General features: G+C 41.3%; 1 protein-coding gene and 1 pseudogene across 1 annotated transcript; one reads left to right on the top strand and one right to left on the bottom strand.

Annotated features, from left to right (window-relative positions):
• Positions 1 to 1,512: 1,512 nt before the first annotated feature.
• LOC122019510 lies at positions 1,513 to 7,979 on the bottom strand (annotated as a pseudogene).
• Positions 7,980 to 10,611: 2,632 nt separating this feature from the next.
• LOC122018506 (uncharacterized protein At4g22758-like) lies at positions 10,612 to 11,773 on the top strand. Its single transcript, XM_042575844.1, has 2 exons — positions 10,612 to 11,316; positions 11,399 to 11,773. Exons 1-2 carry the CDS (start codon positions 10,896 to 10,898, stop codon positions 11,581 to 11,583), a joined length of 606 nt encoding a protein of 201 aa, XP_042431778.1. The 5' UTR covers positions 10,612 to 10,895; the 3' UTR covers positions 11,584 to 11,773.
• Positions 11,774 to 16,206: the final 4,433 nt, after the last annotated feature.

Below are 16,206 nucleotides of genomic sequence, written 5' to 3'. Positions count from 1 at the left end.
TATATAATATCTGTCAATTCATAACTATTATAACATGTCGATTAAATAAGAAAAAACTAAAAAAAAGATAATAATATTAAGAATAAAGTTTTATCTGCATGCATGAGATGAGATGCAGTACCTTTTGGATAACTCCTTTGATCATTCATAGAAAGAACGCTTTAAAATTTTTACTCCATTTATCATAATTTTGAATATCGAACCACTAACTATATTCGATTAAAAATATTTAATAATTATTATTTGAATAAACACTTTGGTGGTAAGAGGGATTGCTGGCAAGGCACTGTGGCGGAGCCAACGTGGGTTCACTGTGGGTCACAGAATATAGCATTACACGTGGGAAGGGAAAGTCAAAGTATATATATATATATATATACGTGGGAAGGGAAAGTCAAAGTATATATATATATATATACGTGGGAAGGGAAAGTCAAAGTATATATATATATATATATATATATATAGAGTTTTGTTATGCTACGGACTCTATCCTACGGATTACTACGGACTTTGCCATGTCATTTTAATTTTAATTTTTTAAATGCAACTTTTCCATTTTTTTTCTCTCGTTGCCGAAACCACGAACACTGTTCGTGTGCCAAGCCAGACGACCATCGTGCCAGGCGGCCATCGTGCCAGCCTCGCCGCCGGCCACCCGCCCATCGCCCACCGCCGCCCACCCGCCCACCGCCGGGCGGGGTCTGACCGTGATCGGATTCCAGCCGCGATCACGTCGGATTCCGGCCGCGATCAATCCAGATGCCAGGCGGCCATCGTGCCAGCCTCGCCGCTGGCCACACTTGCCGCGTACCGCCGGAGACGGTTGACCACGGCCCTGGTGCCGTCCTGCTGCTCCTCCTCTGGCCTCACCGCCGACCAGGCGGCTTGCAAGGCCCGGAATCGACCGGTAGTCGTTCATACGTTTGCGACTCCAGAAGCTTTCTCGGCAAAGGTTCCGGTAAGAGAGCGTCCTGATCCGCCTCTTCCTCGGCCTCGTCCTCGTAATCTGGCGCGATCGCGTCCAGTCGCGATCGCGTCCGGAATCCGGCCACGATCGCGCCGGAATCCGGCCGCGATCTCGTCCAGTCGGCAGCGTCCAGTCGCACGATCGCATCCAGTCGGCAGCGTCCAGTCGCAAGCGTCCAGTCCGAAATCCGGCACGATCGCGTCCAGTCGGCGCGGTGAGCATTTCGTTACAGCGAGAAGAAGAAGAAAACAATTAAGAAAGAGAAAATATTGCATTTAAAAAATTAAAATTAAAATGACATGGCAAAGTCCGTAGTAATCCGTAGGATAGAGTCCGTAGCATAACAAATATATATATATATATATATATACAGGAATGATCTCCTGCGGTATTATTCCTGCGGTTTGGTGTGGCACGAACGAGTTGGATGTCCACGTCAGCTAAGTTAAAAAAACGCAAGCTTTGAACGGGGGTAGGAGGGGAACACGCTGAGTTAAAAAAAACTTATAAGGAGTAACAGTAAGCTACGACGACCGCTGCTGCTACATCCCCGGCCATCGCCCGGTGAGCAGCTCGAGCAGGATGACCCCGAAGGAGTACACGTCCCCCTTGGCCGTGCAGCGGAAGCTCTGGTAGTACTCCGGCAGAACGTAGCTCGGTGTGCCGGTGAGCGTGCTGACGCTGAGGTGGGTGTCGAGGGCGCTGATGAGCCGGGCCATGCCGAAGTCGGAGGCGCGCGCCTCCATCTGCGCATCCAGCAGCACATTGATGGACTTCATGTCCTGATGGATGATGTGGGGGATGCAGTTGTGGTGGAGGAAGCAGAGGCCCCTTGCTACGCTGCGGGCGATCTGCTTTCGCGCCGCCTAGTTGAGGACGGGTCCGGCAGCCTTGTTGGTGGGCGGTGAGTGGAGCATGTCCTCGAGGTTGTCGTGGTGCATGAACTCGTAGACGAGGAGCCGCTCCTCCCGCACCCTGCAGTATCCTAGCAGCGGCGCCAGGTTTTGTGCTTAATCCCAACGTCTCCATCTCCGCCATGAACTCGCGGTCACCCTGGTAGCTCAGGTGGATCAGCTTTTTGATCGCCACGCACGACCCGTCCTTGAGCGTCGCCTTGAACACCTGCAACAACCATAGCCAAAATTTAGGGCAGAAAGTTCCATTCAATGGAAATTTTCTGTGATGCACCTCGCCGAAGCCTCCACAGCCGATTAAGCTGGCGGCCGAGAAGCCGTTGGTGGCCTCAATGAGTTGCGAGAACTTGATCTTGTGGAGCTGCTGCTGGACAGTGGCCACGTTAATGCTTAGAGGCTCCTTCTCTTTCTCAATCTTCCACGTCGTGGCGGCGTGCGCCGCCTGCAGGCTGTTCAGCATCTTCGCCTCCTCCGCCTCCCTCCGCAGTGCCCGCATCACGATCGCCCACACGATCAGCATGCACAGCGATGCCACTCAGCCACTGACACCATCACGCCCAGAACCACGTTGTTCGCCCAGGCCGCCGCTACCAGCGGCCCCCTCTCCTTCCCCTATTCCCTCAGCGGCGTCGTGCTCGGTAGGTTCCCCAGCGCCGACTGGCACGGCAGCAGCGGCACGCCGCAGAGTCCTGGGTTGTTCGCGTACTGGCTTGCCGGAAGCGTCGTGAGCTGCCCCAGCGCCGAGATGGGGCCCGACAGGTTGTTGTCCGAAAGGTCTATCTGCACCAGGAACGAGAGGTTGGAAAACGACTCCGGGATGCTCCCTTGCAAGCGGTTGTGCGAGGCGTCGAAGACGCCGAGGTTCCTGAGGCGACCGAGGCTCGCCGGAATCTCCCCAGTCAGCCTGTTGCGCGCCACGGGGATGCTGCCGCTGAGCTCGTTGTACGAGAGGACCGAGAGGTCGAGGTACTCCAACGTCTGGAAGTGGACCCAGTTGTTTACCGTCGCACCGGAATAGAGCTGCGTGAAGTCGCAGGTCTTCAATGTCGGCACCTGAAGCAGCCTCTCTGGTCTGATGTCGGCGAACTCCAGCAGCCCTCCTATCCCCTTACAAGAATTCCCAACATTCCTAACGAACGCCAGCGTGTTCCCCTCCTACCCCCGTTCAAAGCTTGCGTTTTTTTAACTTAGCTGACGTGGACATCCAACTCGTTCGTGCCGCACCAAACCGCAGGAATAATAGCGCAGGAGATCATTCCTCAAAATATATATATATATATATATATATATATATATATATATTATCAGAATGACGGAGTTAGAAATCACATTTTACCCAGATTAAAATTGTCCGGGGCTGATATTGGGGGCTGATATTAACTAATGGAAATATGGTACCTGGGTTAATAGTGGATAAATTGACTTAAAAATTAAAAAATATGAAGTAATAATTGATAAATTAATATGACATTTGGATGGAACTCCGAGCTATAGTTCAGGTACCGTGAAGCTGGGCTCCGCCTTTATTTATATATACGCGCATAGTGCATGATTGTGCGCGTATCATGATTTCTTTATTTTGATTAAAAAATAAATAAAATATATTAATTTTGATTAATAAATAAATAAAATATATTTTTTACGATTTTATTGTTAGGATTCAGACATCCTAATTGAGATATAATTTTTCAGTTAATTTTTTTTTTTAAGATTTTACTTCTAAGGTTTAGATTTTCAATTGGATTATAGTATTTAGTTAAAAAAATTAAAAATGAAATAAATTTAAGTATTTACGTAGTATTGTAATATGTTAAGGGGATATCATAACGTATTAGCTATTGTTTTTTTTAATTAAAATGTCTGTGTTTTGTTATTTTTTTAAAAATTTTGAATTAAAAAAATAATTAATTTTTTTAAGATTTTATTTCTAGGGTTCAGGCTTTGGGTTATAGTATCAAAGATATTTTTTTTAGATTTTACTTCTAGGGTTCAGACTTTGAGTTATGGTATTAAAGTTATTTAGGGTTCAGGCTTTGAGTTATAGTATCAAAGCTATTTTTTTTTAGATTTTACCACTAACGTTCATGCTTTGGGTTATAGTATCAAAGCTATTTTTTTTTTAGATTTTACCTCTAGGGTTCAGGCTTTGGGTTATAGTATCAAAGCTATTTTTTTTTAGATTTTACCTCTAGGGTTCAGGCTTCCCAATTAGGTTATAGTGTTTGGTTTAAAAAAAAATTAAAATAAAATTAATTTAAGTATTTATTGAGTATTGTAATATGTTGAGGGGATATATTAATGTATTAAAAATTTATATAAGGAAATGTTAATTTTTTTAATTATTTTTTTTTATTTAAAAAATTAAAAAAAATTTAAAAAAACTATTAATTGATCTCCTGCGCGACGCGCACAATCGTGCACTGTGCGCGTCGCGCAGGAGATCAAAACTATATAAATTTCAGCTCCATAGTTCACGACTTCACGTTACAAAATAAAACCAAAATTTTTTATATTCGAAGTATATCCATCTAAAAATTTGATTTTTTTAACCAACTATATAAAATTTGTTTATCATCTTTGTCTAATGTATAATAAGTTTTTGAAAACTTATTGATTATTTCATTTTGATGTAATTCTGATATGTTGACTAGTTCTTTTTAATCCCTCACATGATTTTATAGTGTTTTTAATTCTTTCAGGTACATTCATCATAGTGTTGAAGATATTATAAAAAAAATCTCAACATGCATCACATCTATAGTATGTCGAATGAGTAGATACTTCTAATAATGTAGCTCCTAGAAAATTCTCCTTTTCTTCCAACCAAACTTGCACATCCTAATAAGATATTTATTTATCTCATCAGAATTAGGTTGAAATACTGAGAGAAATTCATAACTATCTATTTGTTCAATGATTTCTTCACCTGAATCATGAACTGTTGGGGGAGGTTTTCTGACTACAATATTCTTTATAAAATCTTTCTTATTTCGCCTAAAAGGGTGATCAACTGGTAAAAAATTATGATGATTATCAAACCAAGATACCTTCTTACTAAAAGATAATGAAAATGCATTGGACTCTGTCATACAATATGGGCATGCTAATTTACCAGCCGTGCTCCATCCCGACAACATTGAGTATGCTGGAAAATCACTGGTCGTCCATAATAAGACATCATGCAATATAAAATTAGTTTTACTTGCAACATCATAAGTCACCGACCCTACATTCCATAATTCATTCAGCTTGGCAATTAGAGATTATAAGAAAACGTCTATCTTATCTTTGAGATTGGTTGGACCAGGAATAAGCACAGTAAGGAACATAAATTCATCTTTCAAGAACCTCCATGGCGATAAATTGTACGGTGTTAATATAACTGGCCAAGATGAATATTGTTGTCCTGACTGACCAAATGATTGAAATCCATCTGTAGAAAGTCCCAATCTCATATTACGTGATTCCATTGCAAAGGAAGGAAACACATCAAGATGTTTCCATGCAGGAGAATCACAAGGATGACACATTATACCTCCTTCGTGCTCATGCTCATGATGTCACATCATGTGGCAAGCTGTAGTTGCATACAAATGTTGAAGTCTAGCAGTTAACGAAAAATAATACATCACTTTTCAAGTAATATTTTTCTTCTTCTTCCCTGGTATGTGAGTACGATGCTTAAAACGAGGGTGAGTACAAATTTTATATTTATTCAAGTCGCAGTCTTCATTCTAAAATATCATGTAGTTATTTATACAACAATCAATCTTCTCTACAGATAAGCCTAAACCTTTGATTAATTTCTTTGTTTCATAAAAACTATCAATCATTATGTTATCAGCAGGGAGCAACTCTGACATCAATTGACAGATGTTATCGTAACATCTTTCAGAAAAATGATGTTCTGCTTTCATATTCAATAACCTTGCAGTATCTGATAATTGAAAATGACCAGAAGGAATACATTCCCACACTTCTCTTTTACTAGCCATTAACATTTCATATAGTTACTGATATTCAGGTGTTAGTATTTCATCTATATTGGAATAATCAACTGCATTCATTGCATCATGAACCATTGATTGCATTGGAATATCAATATTATTTGATGCTTCAGGAGCGGTAACAGTAGTCCCAGAAGATGAACCACCAGAAGGCTCAATCGGTTTATATAAATAAAGCTCTCTATGACAGTACTAATTGTAGTAATTTGACACAAAGCCATTTTTACATATATGTATGTTTACAGTAACCTCATCAAGGGAAGCTCTATTTTGACATTTTTTATGATTGCACGGACACTGTAACTCGGCACCATTTATACATTCTGGATGACTTTTAGCAAAGTTCACAAATTGTTCAACTTTAGTAATAAAATCATCTCTGATAAATTCATTTTCTAATCGATTGTACATTCAAGACTTGTTTATATACATTGTTACCTAACGAGAATATAATTTAAAACATTATTAAACTTGTATCACTTGAAATAAGCTTAAATAAAGTGATCCGGTGGTAAGGACGGGGGACCCTCGTTGGCGGGAGGTCAACGACACGTGGAGGTCAATGGTCAAGAAGGTCAACCCCAAGGTCGTGCCGAGCGGACAGAGGTCGTGCCGAGCGGAGTACCGGGCCGACTGAGCATCCGGACAATCGGACATCCGGCCAGGGGTCTCCCGGACCGGGCGAAAGACAGCCCAACTAGGGGTCGGGTTTCCGATGCTCAAGGTAAAAGAGTCTATGGGCCGGGCGGACAGGCCGCTCGGCCGGGCCACAGGGCAATAAGGGGCAATTCCATCCGAGCACATGAGCAGGGCTTCCCCGCCCGGGCCGAGGTATGCGCATTCCCGGAGGCCATGAGCGCCGAGCGGCTGGTCCGCTCGGCCCGTGAACAGGTAGGAGCGCAAGGAGACAAAAGGGATAGCTGGTAACATCATCTTTGAGACGTCTGCCACCGACGAAGAGCATGGCTGGCGGCTGGAGCGGACGGAGTATCGTACGGTGGAAGTTTCCACCGTCATATCAGGGATATGCTCGGACGATTGCGGAATGGTGTTACGTATGCTTTTCTGACACAACCCTACTGAGGTATGTTTGGGGAAGCGTGCACGCATCAAGAAGCGTGCCCGTGCCTCCCCGGGGTCCTATATAAGGACCCCCAGACTTCGACGGAGGTATGCGATTCTGATCACTGTAGCCACAGTAGCGTTACCTTGCTCTTCTTCTTCTTCTCCACTGCCTGACTTGAGCGTCAGAGGGTCGTCGCCGGGAAACCCCTCCCGGCTCGGCTTCTTTACAGGTTCGCCGGAGATCCATATCACCAGTTGGAGATAGCGGAGAGTGACACGTCCCCAGTGTCCGTCGACTCGGCGCTCGGACAGGATCATAAAGCATTATGAGCTCAATTTCATCTCACGATCTTCATATCATATTACCAAAAATCTCCTCTACACTAAAGTAAATGAATGATAAACTTAGAATATCATGGTATCATTATAAACTTAGAATATAATGGTATTGCTTAGGGAATCATTATAAACTTAGACTTTCTAATAAACACATGTTGTTGTTTAGAGCATCATTAAATGAAATAACAATACATATAATGAAACTAACTCTAATAAACAAAAGATAATGCAAGTAAAATAAATCTAATGTATAGAACAATTGACATGTAAACTATCAAATCCACCTTAACATCACATCTAAGTTGTGTTTGTCTTAGATATTTAAGATCCTCTGCATGAGTTTAAATAAGTTCAAACAAATAGATATTAGCCACAAATATGCAATGAAACAATTAAGAAACTATACGGCTGAGAAAGCGCCTACAACTGCCCACGAGCAACCCTTGTGGTGGTCGGTCGTGGCCACGAGCTGACTCCTGTGGTAGCCGACATAGGGCGTGAGCAGGCCCTTGCGACCAGCCACGAGCAGGCTACGAGCAACCCCCTGCGACCAGTCGCAAGCAGGCGCCTACAGCGGTCGGCCAGCCACGAGTTGCCGCCGCAGGTGGCCAGCCGCGAGTAGGTCACGAGCAGGCGCTTGGGGCGGTCGGTTGGCCGTGAGCAAGCCCCTGCGGCAGTCGGCATGCCACAAGCAAGCCCTACGACGGCCAACGTGTGCGTGAAACGGAAGAGACGAGGGAGGAGGAGAGGAGCATACTTGAGCCACCAGTTGTCGATCGCCGAGAATGGGAGAGGACACAAAGCTGTTGATAGACACGGAGAGGAGAGGAGATCTCCGAGAAAGCCGAGAAAGTTCGCGGGGAGAGGAGAGGGAGATCATGTGCCCTAATTTCTAATCACGTTTATTGACAAAATTTATACTCCGGCGGTACTTACCGACGGAATTAATATTCCGTCGGTACTTACTGACGGAATTAATATTCTGTCGGTACTTACCAACGGAATTCATGTTCCGTCGGTAAACTATAACCCCACCCAAACCCGTGAACCCCTAAAACTCGTAAACCCAAAGGCATTTTCCCGACGGAATTAATATTCTGTCGGTAATCTATTAACTCAAACCATCAATGTAATACCCCGGTTATGAGATTCTAGTTAAGTATGACGTAAAAGGTTAAATGATACTATCCATATCACCAAGGTGCACATTCCTTTTCGAAAGCCCAAACTTAAGAACTCTAAAGTTAAGCGTGCTTGGCTTGGAGAAATCTGAGGATGGGTGACCTTCTGGGAAGTTTTCCAAGGTGCGTGCGAGTGAGGATAAAGCACGCTGAAAAGACCTCCGGTGGTCTATGGAGCTAGTCGTCAACTCGATGGACAAATCTGGTGGCGTTCTCGGTTCGGTCCTGGTGGGGCCCGCCCGGGCCGGGGTGTTACAGATGGTATCAGAGCAACCTTGATTGTAATACTCTGGTTCTGAGATTCTGGTTAAGTATGACTTAAAAGGTTAGATAGTACTATTCATATCACCAAGGTACACCTTTCTTTTCGGAAGCTCAAATTTAAGAACTCCAAAGAGTGACCTCCTGAGAAGTTTTCTAGAATGCGTGCGAGTGAGGACAAAGCACGCTGAAAGGACCTCCGGTGGTTTGTGGAGCTAGTCGTCAACCCGATGAGCAATTCTGGTGGCGTTCCCAATTCGGTCCGGGTGGGGCCCGCCCGGGCCGGGGCGTTACAGTCAACCTCTAAACTCCTAAACCCGTTAAGCTAAAGGCGATATTTGCTGACTGAATAACTATTTCTGTCAGAAATTTCTGACTAAATTTATTTTAGTCGGCGATTCCCGACTGAAATGATAATTTTGTCAAGAATCATCGACTAAATTACCATTTTAGTCGGAAATCGTCGACTGAAATAAATTTAGTTATAAAAATATTGATTAAATTAAAATTAATCGATAATTACTAATTGAATTATATTTAATAAAAAATTTCGTCATTATTTACTATTTGGAAGAAAATTGTATCATTTTATCTGCAGGCATGAGATGCAGTACCTTTTTGGATAACTCCTTTGATCATTCATACAAAGAACGCTTTATAATTTTTACTCCATTTATATCATAATTTTGAATATCGAACCACTAACTATATTCGATTAAAAATATTTAATAGTTATTATTTGATCGGAATAAACAGTTAGGTGGCAAGAGGGATTGTTGGCTAGGCACTGGGGCGGAGCCAACGTGGCCCACTGTGGGTCACAGAATATAGCATTACATATATATAAAGGCTAAAACTTCAGCTCCATAGTTCACGACTTTGAAACCAAAATTTTCTAAAATCGGAAGATAAGACCGTATAGAAATTGCTATAGACAGCCTAAATGTTAACGGTCGTATGCACTCGGCGCTTGCTTAAACGCCACGAGTTAAGCTTGTGATATCAGTCGTATAACAGTTAGATACGCTCCCACCGCTGTCTTATGCGACCATGTCACTTTTTGATGGGATAGCAGTCGCTTGTGAGACTGCCTCGTTGCTATCTCGCCAGGTAGCGCGAATAATTGCGCTGGTATTGAATTAATATCCTAACTCCGTCCCACGATGCAGGCCTTACTTAACGAGGCATTTTCATACTCCATCAGAATTAATCCTAAAATTGATTAAAAGACTCATTATTTTCAACATTGGCTCCTAATTCAATCGGACTTCTAACATACAAACACTGTCCATCGCCATCAGCGTCCTCTGGACTTGGAATTAGCACGATAAAAATTATGCTATTTCGAGCAATATCTTCTCGACGACCAGACAAGTGTCCCGAGCACCAATTCCGCGTTGCCAAATCCGCCACGTGCTCAATTATTCAGATCGAACCGGGCCGAATCACAAATCCCTCGACGCGTGTAATCTCTCCTGTCGGCTGGCGGATCTACTCACCACCCGTGTTTTCGTGCGTGCGAGAGCCACGTGTTGACATCGACGGAGACGGTCGGTTCGGTTACGTTTACAAAATTTTATCCGGCCGAAGTCCGGTCCAAATAAACTTCGCCACATGGAAAACATTCTAGTATGGGTCTGGATCGGGACGTAGCTCCCGCCACAAACATTAACCTCGACCGGCCCACTTGGACCGCCGCTGGTTGACATGGACCGCTTGACTGATTGCTGGCCTAATTCGACTCCGAGGAAGGAAGGGGCGTGCTGGGAATGAACTGAAGAGGTGCGTAGGCTTCACGAACACTCCTCGTGTTTGAAAAGACAATCATAACGAAGAAATTAAAGAGAAAAATAGTAAGAATAATGGAAGTTAACGATGTTAAAAAGATGAATATATTTGTCTCAGTGTCCCAACTTATAGAATAATGGAAGTTAATGATTGACGGAGAGGTTTATGTGCAAGCAAAAGCTAGCTAGCTAGTTGATGTGAGAGTGGAGATGATGCTTCCCCCAGATAACTTCTTCCTCTCTGCTCCATTATATTGATTGGCAGCAAGGTCTTCCTCTCTCGCCTTCTTTAGTTGATATCGTTTCCCATAATTGGGCAAGTCAACTGAGTGGTTACTCCGGCTGATCCGCCGTCGTCCACCGCCGCTCCCATGGCATCCTCCTCCTCGCAGGCCAAGAACCTCCGCGGCGGCCAAGAAGGGACGGCGGCGCGCGTTCGTCGCGAACGCGCGCCGCCGGAGCGCTCGGCCTCGTTCCACCACGGGACCGCCGCGGCGCCGGAGCACCGCCAGATGCGGCGGCCCAAAACGCAGCCAGAGCTTCTCGTCCTCCGCGGCGGCGCCACGGCGCCGTCTTACTCGCCGCGGCGTGTGCCGGCGAAGGTGCTGGTGAACGTGACGGTGCAGCGGAGCCTGGGCCCCGTGCAGGTGGTGGCGTCCACCGACTGGACCGTCGGCGAGCTGGCGGCCGCGGCGCTGGGGCGGTACGTCAGGGAGGGTAGGAGGGCGCCGCTGCCCGCCGCCGGCGACCCATCGGCGTTCGAACTCCATTACTCCCAGTTCAGCCTCGAATGTGCGTAAGCAAACTTAAACACATCAAATCGAAGTCCGCGTATACGCGTCGATCGATTACATCGCCGACTTTCGATTCTCAGGTCTGGATCCCGAAGAAAAGCTGATCGATTTGGGATCGAGGAACTTCTTCCTGTGCCTCAAGCCTGATCTTGTGTCCGGAACCATGGAATCAAACTCCTCCTCTGCGACGGCGGGTTCCTGCTCGAAGCAAGCGGAGAAGGCGACGAAGATCTCCTGGTTAAGTTTCATAGATTGCTTGCTATGATTAGCAAGATTCGATCTCGTACGGAGAATTGTTAGACTATCATGCCGTGAATCCTGTGCATGTATATGGTCCATATATAGTTGTCGTGTCGAGTAAGATTTTTTTTTGCAGTTTTTAGTAGATAAATCACGTGTTTCTTAAGCTTCGAATACATGTATGGATCTTGATGAAATTTTCTGTTATGATCTAAGTAGTCTATGTGTTTGGTAAGAGAGTTAAGTTACTCTCTTATTTATTTATTCGAAATAGAATTAGAATTTGAATATAAATGTATATCAAGAAATTCATAGATAGTTAATGATGCGGGAGTGTTAAACGTGGTTACTAATACAAATCAAGATCAATCGGATGTTAAATTGGGTTAAAAGTTAAAAGGGGTCAATGAGACTATTTTTATTTGACAGAGTCGATCTGGCAATCTTTCTGACAGAGCAATCGATCCGACAGTCTTTCTGGTTAAGTAGAGTTGATTTGCCAATTTTCTTGGCTGAGTAGAACCAACTCGCCAATCCTCATGGTCAAGCAAAATTAACCTGCCAGTCTTATTAGGCAAGCACAGTCAACCCGCTAGTCTTCCTGGCCGAGCAGAATTGATCTGCTAGTCTTCTTGGCCGACTCACCAATCTTCATGGTGAGCCGAGCTGACCTGCCAATTTTCGATTGGTCTTATCCGAGGCTTAGCTTCCCGACCGGGTATTCAGCTCACGTACCCAACCGGCTCTGTCGCTCCGACTCTCCGATTCACCTCCACTCCAACCCATACGCCTTCCCTAGGCTCACACGTGGGTCTCCCATAGGTTATTAGAATACATATGTTGTCAGGCTCACACGAGAGTCCCCCATCGGTTGTCAGAATACATATGTTGTCGAAATACATGAGTTGTCAGAACACATGGTATTCAAACACATGGAGTAGTATATGTGATATAGCGTGATCTCCACAAGATCTTCATAGTATAAGATATGGGTGACATAACCCTCTGACACTTTTGACATGACATAGCTATGGATATGACACATCACTCCTTCATGCTATAAAAAACTCTACTCCTGTGAGCCAAAGTATGCTGGATACTCCTTATCCTCATATTTCATTACTCAGCTACATTGTTCATCTTCTTCATTTTTGACATCGCAGAAACTAACTTGAGCGTCAGATAGGAAGGCCGAGGTAATCCGATATCCATTCTAACTTGTAAGCTCTTCTGACAATAACACACCCTCCTCTTCCTTCTGGTCATGACAACTTGGTTCACATTCTAACCGCATCGCCAATAGTCCACGTTCTCCACTGCTTCCAAACGAGATCAGTTATACTAATATTCAAGTAAGGATTCATAAATTAGAATTATAAAGGACTTGAAAGGTGGATTGGATTTTGAATTAAGGTGAAAGGGGTGAATTTAGTGGGATAAATAAAAAAATTACATAAGTAATAAAAAAATAGACTAGGCTAGGATCTAATAGACTCAACCTCAGGCTGGGTTAACAGGCTGAGTACTCGTTGACCTGGTTGCCATGCCAGTTACAATTCCAACCCAATAAAAATCATCGAATCATACTTTTTCCTTTTTTTTTTGTTTTGTTTTGTTTTGAATGCTTGTTGGTGGTTTTGACTGTTGGAGTTCTAGCCGTTAGGATTTTTTTTTTAAAGTTTTTTAACGATTGAGATCATTTGATCATTTTTTAATCAATGACTATAATTTCGTATCAGTTACTCTCCAAATTCTATAAATAGAGAGCCCATTTTATTGTTTCCACACTATTTTCTCTACTCTTGTTCTCAATTTCGTAATTTTTATATGCTTTCAACTCCAATTCTATAGCTTTCGATTTCCACTACCAACTATAATGGAAGGAGGCCAAGGAGGTTCATCATCTCAATCTTGGAAGAGCAAAAAAAATAATGAATATGAATGAGGAGATCAACATTCAATCCACTGATGATGTGACCGACAAACTTTTGACACCCAAAACATAAGTAAGTATCAATGCAATTACTTGAAGTTCCTCCTTCTAAATCTTCTATTTATACTAAATATTTTGAAAAAGTCACTCTTTTGTTGGGAGAATTGCTTGCAAAATATAAGCACTACAATTCTTCCTATAAATTCCAAGTCATCAGCGACAACTATGGGTCATTGAAATGACACATAGAAATGAATCACCCGATGGAATATGAAATCGACTATTTTCAAATACAATTATCTAGATTTTCTATTAGTAGAAGTACTAATTATAATTTTTTATATTCTGATAATAAATTAAAAATTAAGAGAATCATTAGCTAGATTTATTTTCGTAGAACATTTTTCATTTAGTTTTGGATCTAAATGCACTTTTGAATATTTTGTAAAGAATCTTTTAATCCATCTACTAAACGTGTTCCTATAACTGCACTTACTTGTACAATTAAAAAATTAATAAAACAAAGAAAAAAATTTAGTAAATTAATTTATGTTTTGATAGTTGGAGTGATGATTGACAAATACATTTGTATATGAGTGTGACTTGACATTTGATCGATAATTCTGGAATATCCAAAAAAGATTGTTAGTATATATAGTTTTGATGAATAACATATTGCTTATAATATCTCAGAATTATTATGTTTAATTTTAGAATAATATGGATTAACTCATAAAATATTTTCAATATCATTTGATAATGTTATTTCTAATAATGCTAGTGTTATTTTTTCAAATTCATTGCCTATATCTTGTTTTAAATTTATGTGTTTAAGAATTTTAGAAAATTATATTAAATCATTTGGAATTAGTATTTCATATTTATGATCACATCCATCTATAATAAAATAATTAGGTAGATGTTGTAAAAATAATGAAATAAAATCTAGAAAATTTTCACTTGATGTACTAACACGTTGGAATTCACCAAATTAATTATTATAAGATTCGATCGGTAGACTTCTCATTCTTGCCTAAACTCCAGTTAGGACTTTCAGTTGTCTAAATTCTTATTAGAACTTTTCCCTTGTTTAACCTCAGTTAGGATTAATCATTCAGTAGACTTCAAACTTGTCTAACCTCCAGTTAGGAATTTTTATTATCTTATCTCTAGTTATGATTTTCTTTTACATAACCTTAGTTATGATTTTTCACTACCTAACCTTCCGTTAGAACTTTTCGTTGTCTAATCTCCAGTTAAGACTTATTCAGTTAAGTATGTAATCCTCTTTTAATCTACTTGACTTCTCTTTCATATATTATCAAATATCAAAATTTAAACTGAAATCAATCCAAATTTAATCAACTTGATCATTCTTGACTGAAGAGAATTACGATCTCTTCAATTGATAAAAGCGGATTTTATTTGATCTTATTTTGAAAGAGTGGACCTTCGAACATGTGAATCCCTATTGAAACTAATATTAATTCATCTAGCCGTGAACAAATTTTTCTTTTCCTTCTTTCAATAAAATACGGGTAATTTTTAAAATGCCCCTAAAATTTAGTAATCTTTTCAAGGCGCTTCTTTAGATTCCATTAATATCAAAAGGTTTTCATTTTGCAATTAAAATGTAATTTGCCCGATCTGAACAAATCTCTTATTAATGTATTTTCCCTCCACTTTTCTTTGGCTTGGATTGCTCACTAGATTTGCATAAACACTTTCACTATACTGCTAATATAAGAGAAGTAGGACCCCTGGATATGGTGCGACAAAGCGTTAAGTAAATTTTAAGTAATCAAGGTTTGAATTTCAATTATAGTATGCTATAGAATATTTTCTTTCAAGGAAATAAAAATTTTAAGACGTTGACTATTGGACCAGGTGTTACTTATACTTTTAGATTTATTTGATAGCCGAACTAAGAAGAAGGTTGTCCGCCTTCATAATTAATTGGGTTTGTAAAATATGAATATCTAATAATAATAGAAGAGAAGTAGGACTTATGATCTACTTACAGAAAAAAACATTTTGATAGAAGGAGAGGTTGATTTAATTTCCTCTTCTTCAATAAGTTACCCAAGAAAGGATTTTAAAATTTTGATGGTAGAATATAAGTTCATCATATAATTTATTTTTTATATATAATCTAAGGACAAACTATAAGAGACATCTAAGATGAACATAATCATCTTTCTACTATAACAAGAAAACATTTCAATGACATTAAAATCGATATATTTACCTTAAATTAATCTTTATTCTTCCACATGGCGTTCTCGATCAGCATTGAACTCTTCAAATGACATCTTACCTCTCTCGGCTCTTGACTCATTCATAGTAAAGTGGTCAGACAACTATAATAGGGTTAAACTCATGAGCTCATTAAATTTTTTACTTTAATTTTAAATTTTGGAGAGGTTCGGTGAGTTAACTTGTCTTTCATGTATATTTATTTTTCTTTTTGATTTTAAATTTAACTTGCCTGACACTAACATTTTTATATTGCAGGACTACGTGGAGTCTTCACTGCATCAACTTCAAAGTCACATCCCCAGCTTTCCATCTTCACTATTTCTGGATAAGATCATATTTGACGCTATTTGTGGGAAGCTTACCTAAATCTGAAATGCAAAGATGGAGAACGCTGGATGATTCACCACCGTGACATTGACACAAGAGGAGTTGAAAATGCTGATACAAGCACGGGCG

This window comes from Zingiber officinale, chromosome 9A (assembly GCF_018446385.1).
Source record: "Zingiber officinale cultivar Zhangliang chromosome 9A, Zo_v1.1, whole genome shotgun sequence".
Lineage (NCBI taxonomy): Eukaryota > Viridiplantae > Streptophyta > Magnoliopsida > Zingiberales > Zingiberaceae > Zingiber > Zingiber officinale.
This window is presented reverse-complemented; position numbering and strand designations above follow the sequence as displayed.

Bases quoted from the DNA above. Each gene is read 5' to 3' on its own strand.
- LOC122018506 (XM_042575844.1), top strand. From the start codon at position 10,896: ATGGCATCCTCCTCCTCGCAGGCCAAGAACCTCCGCGGCGGCCAAGAA. The intron at 11,317-11,398 runs GTGCGTAAGCAA...TTCGATTCTCAG, and splicing joins CTCCCAGTTCAGCCTCGAAT to GTCTGGATCCCGAAGAAAAG.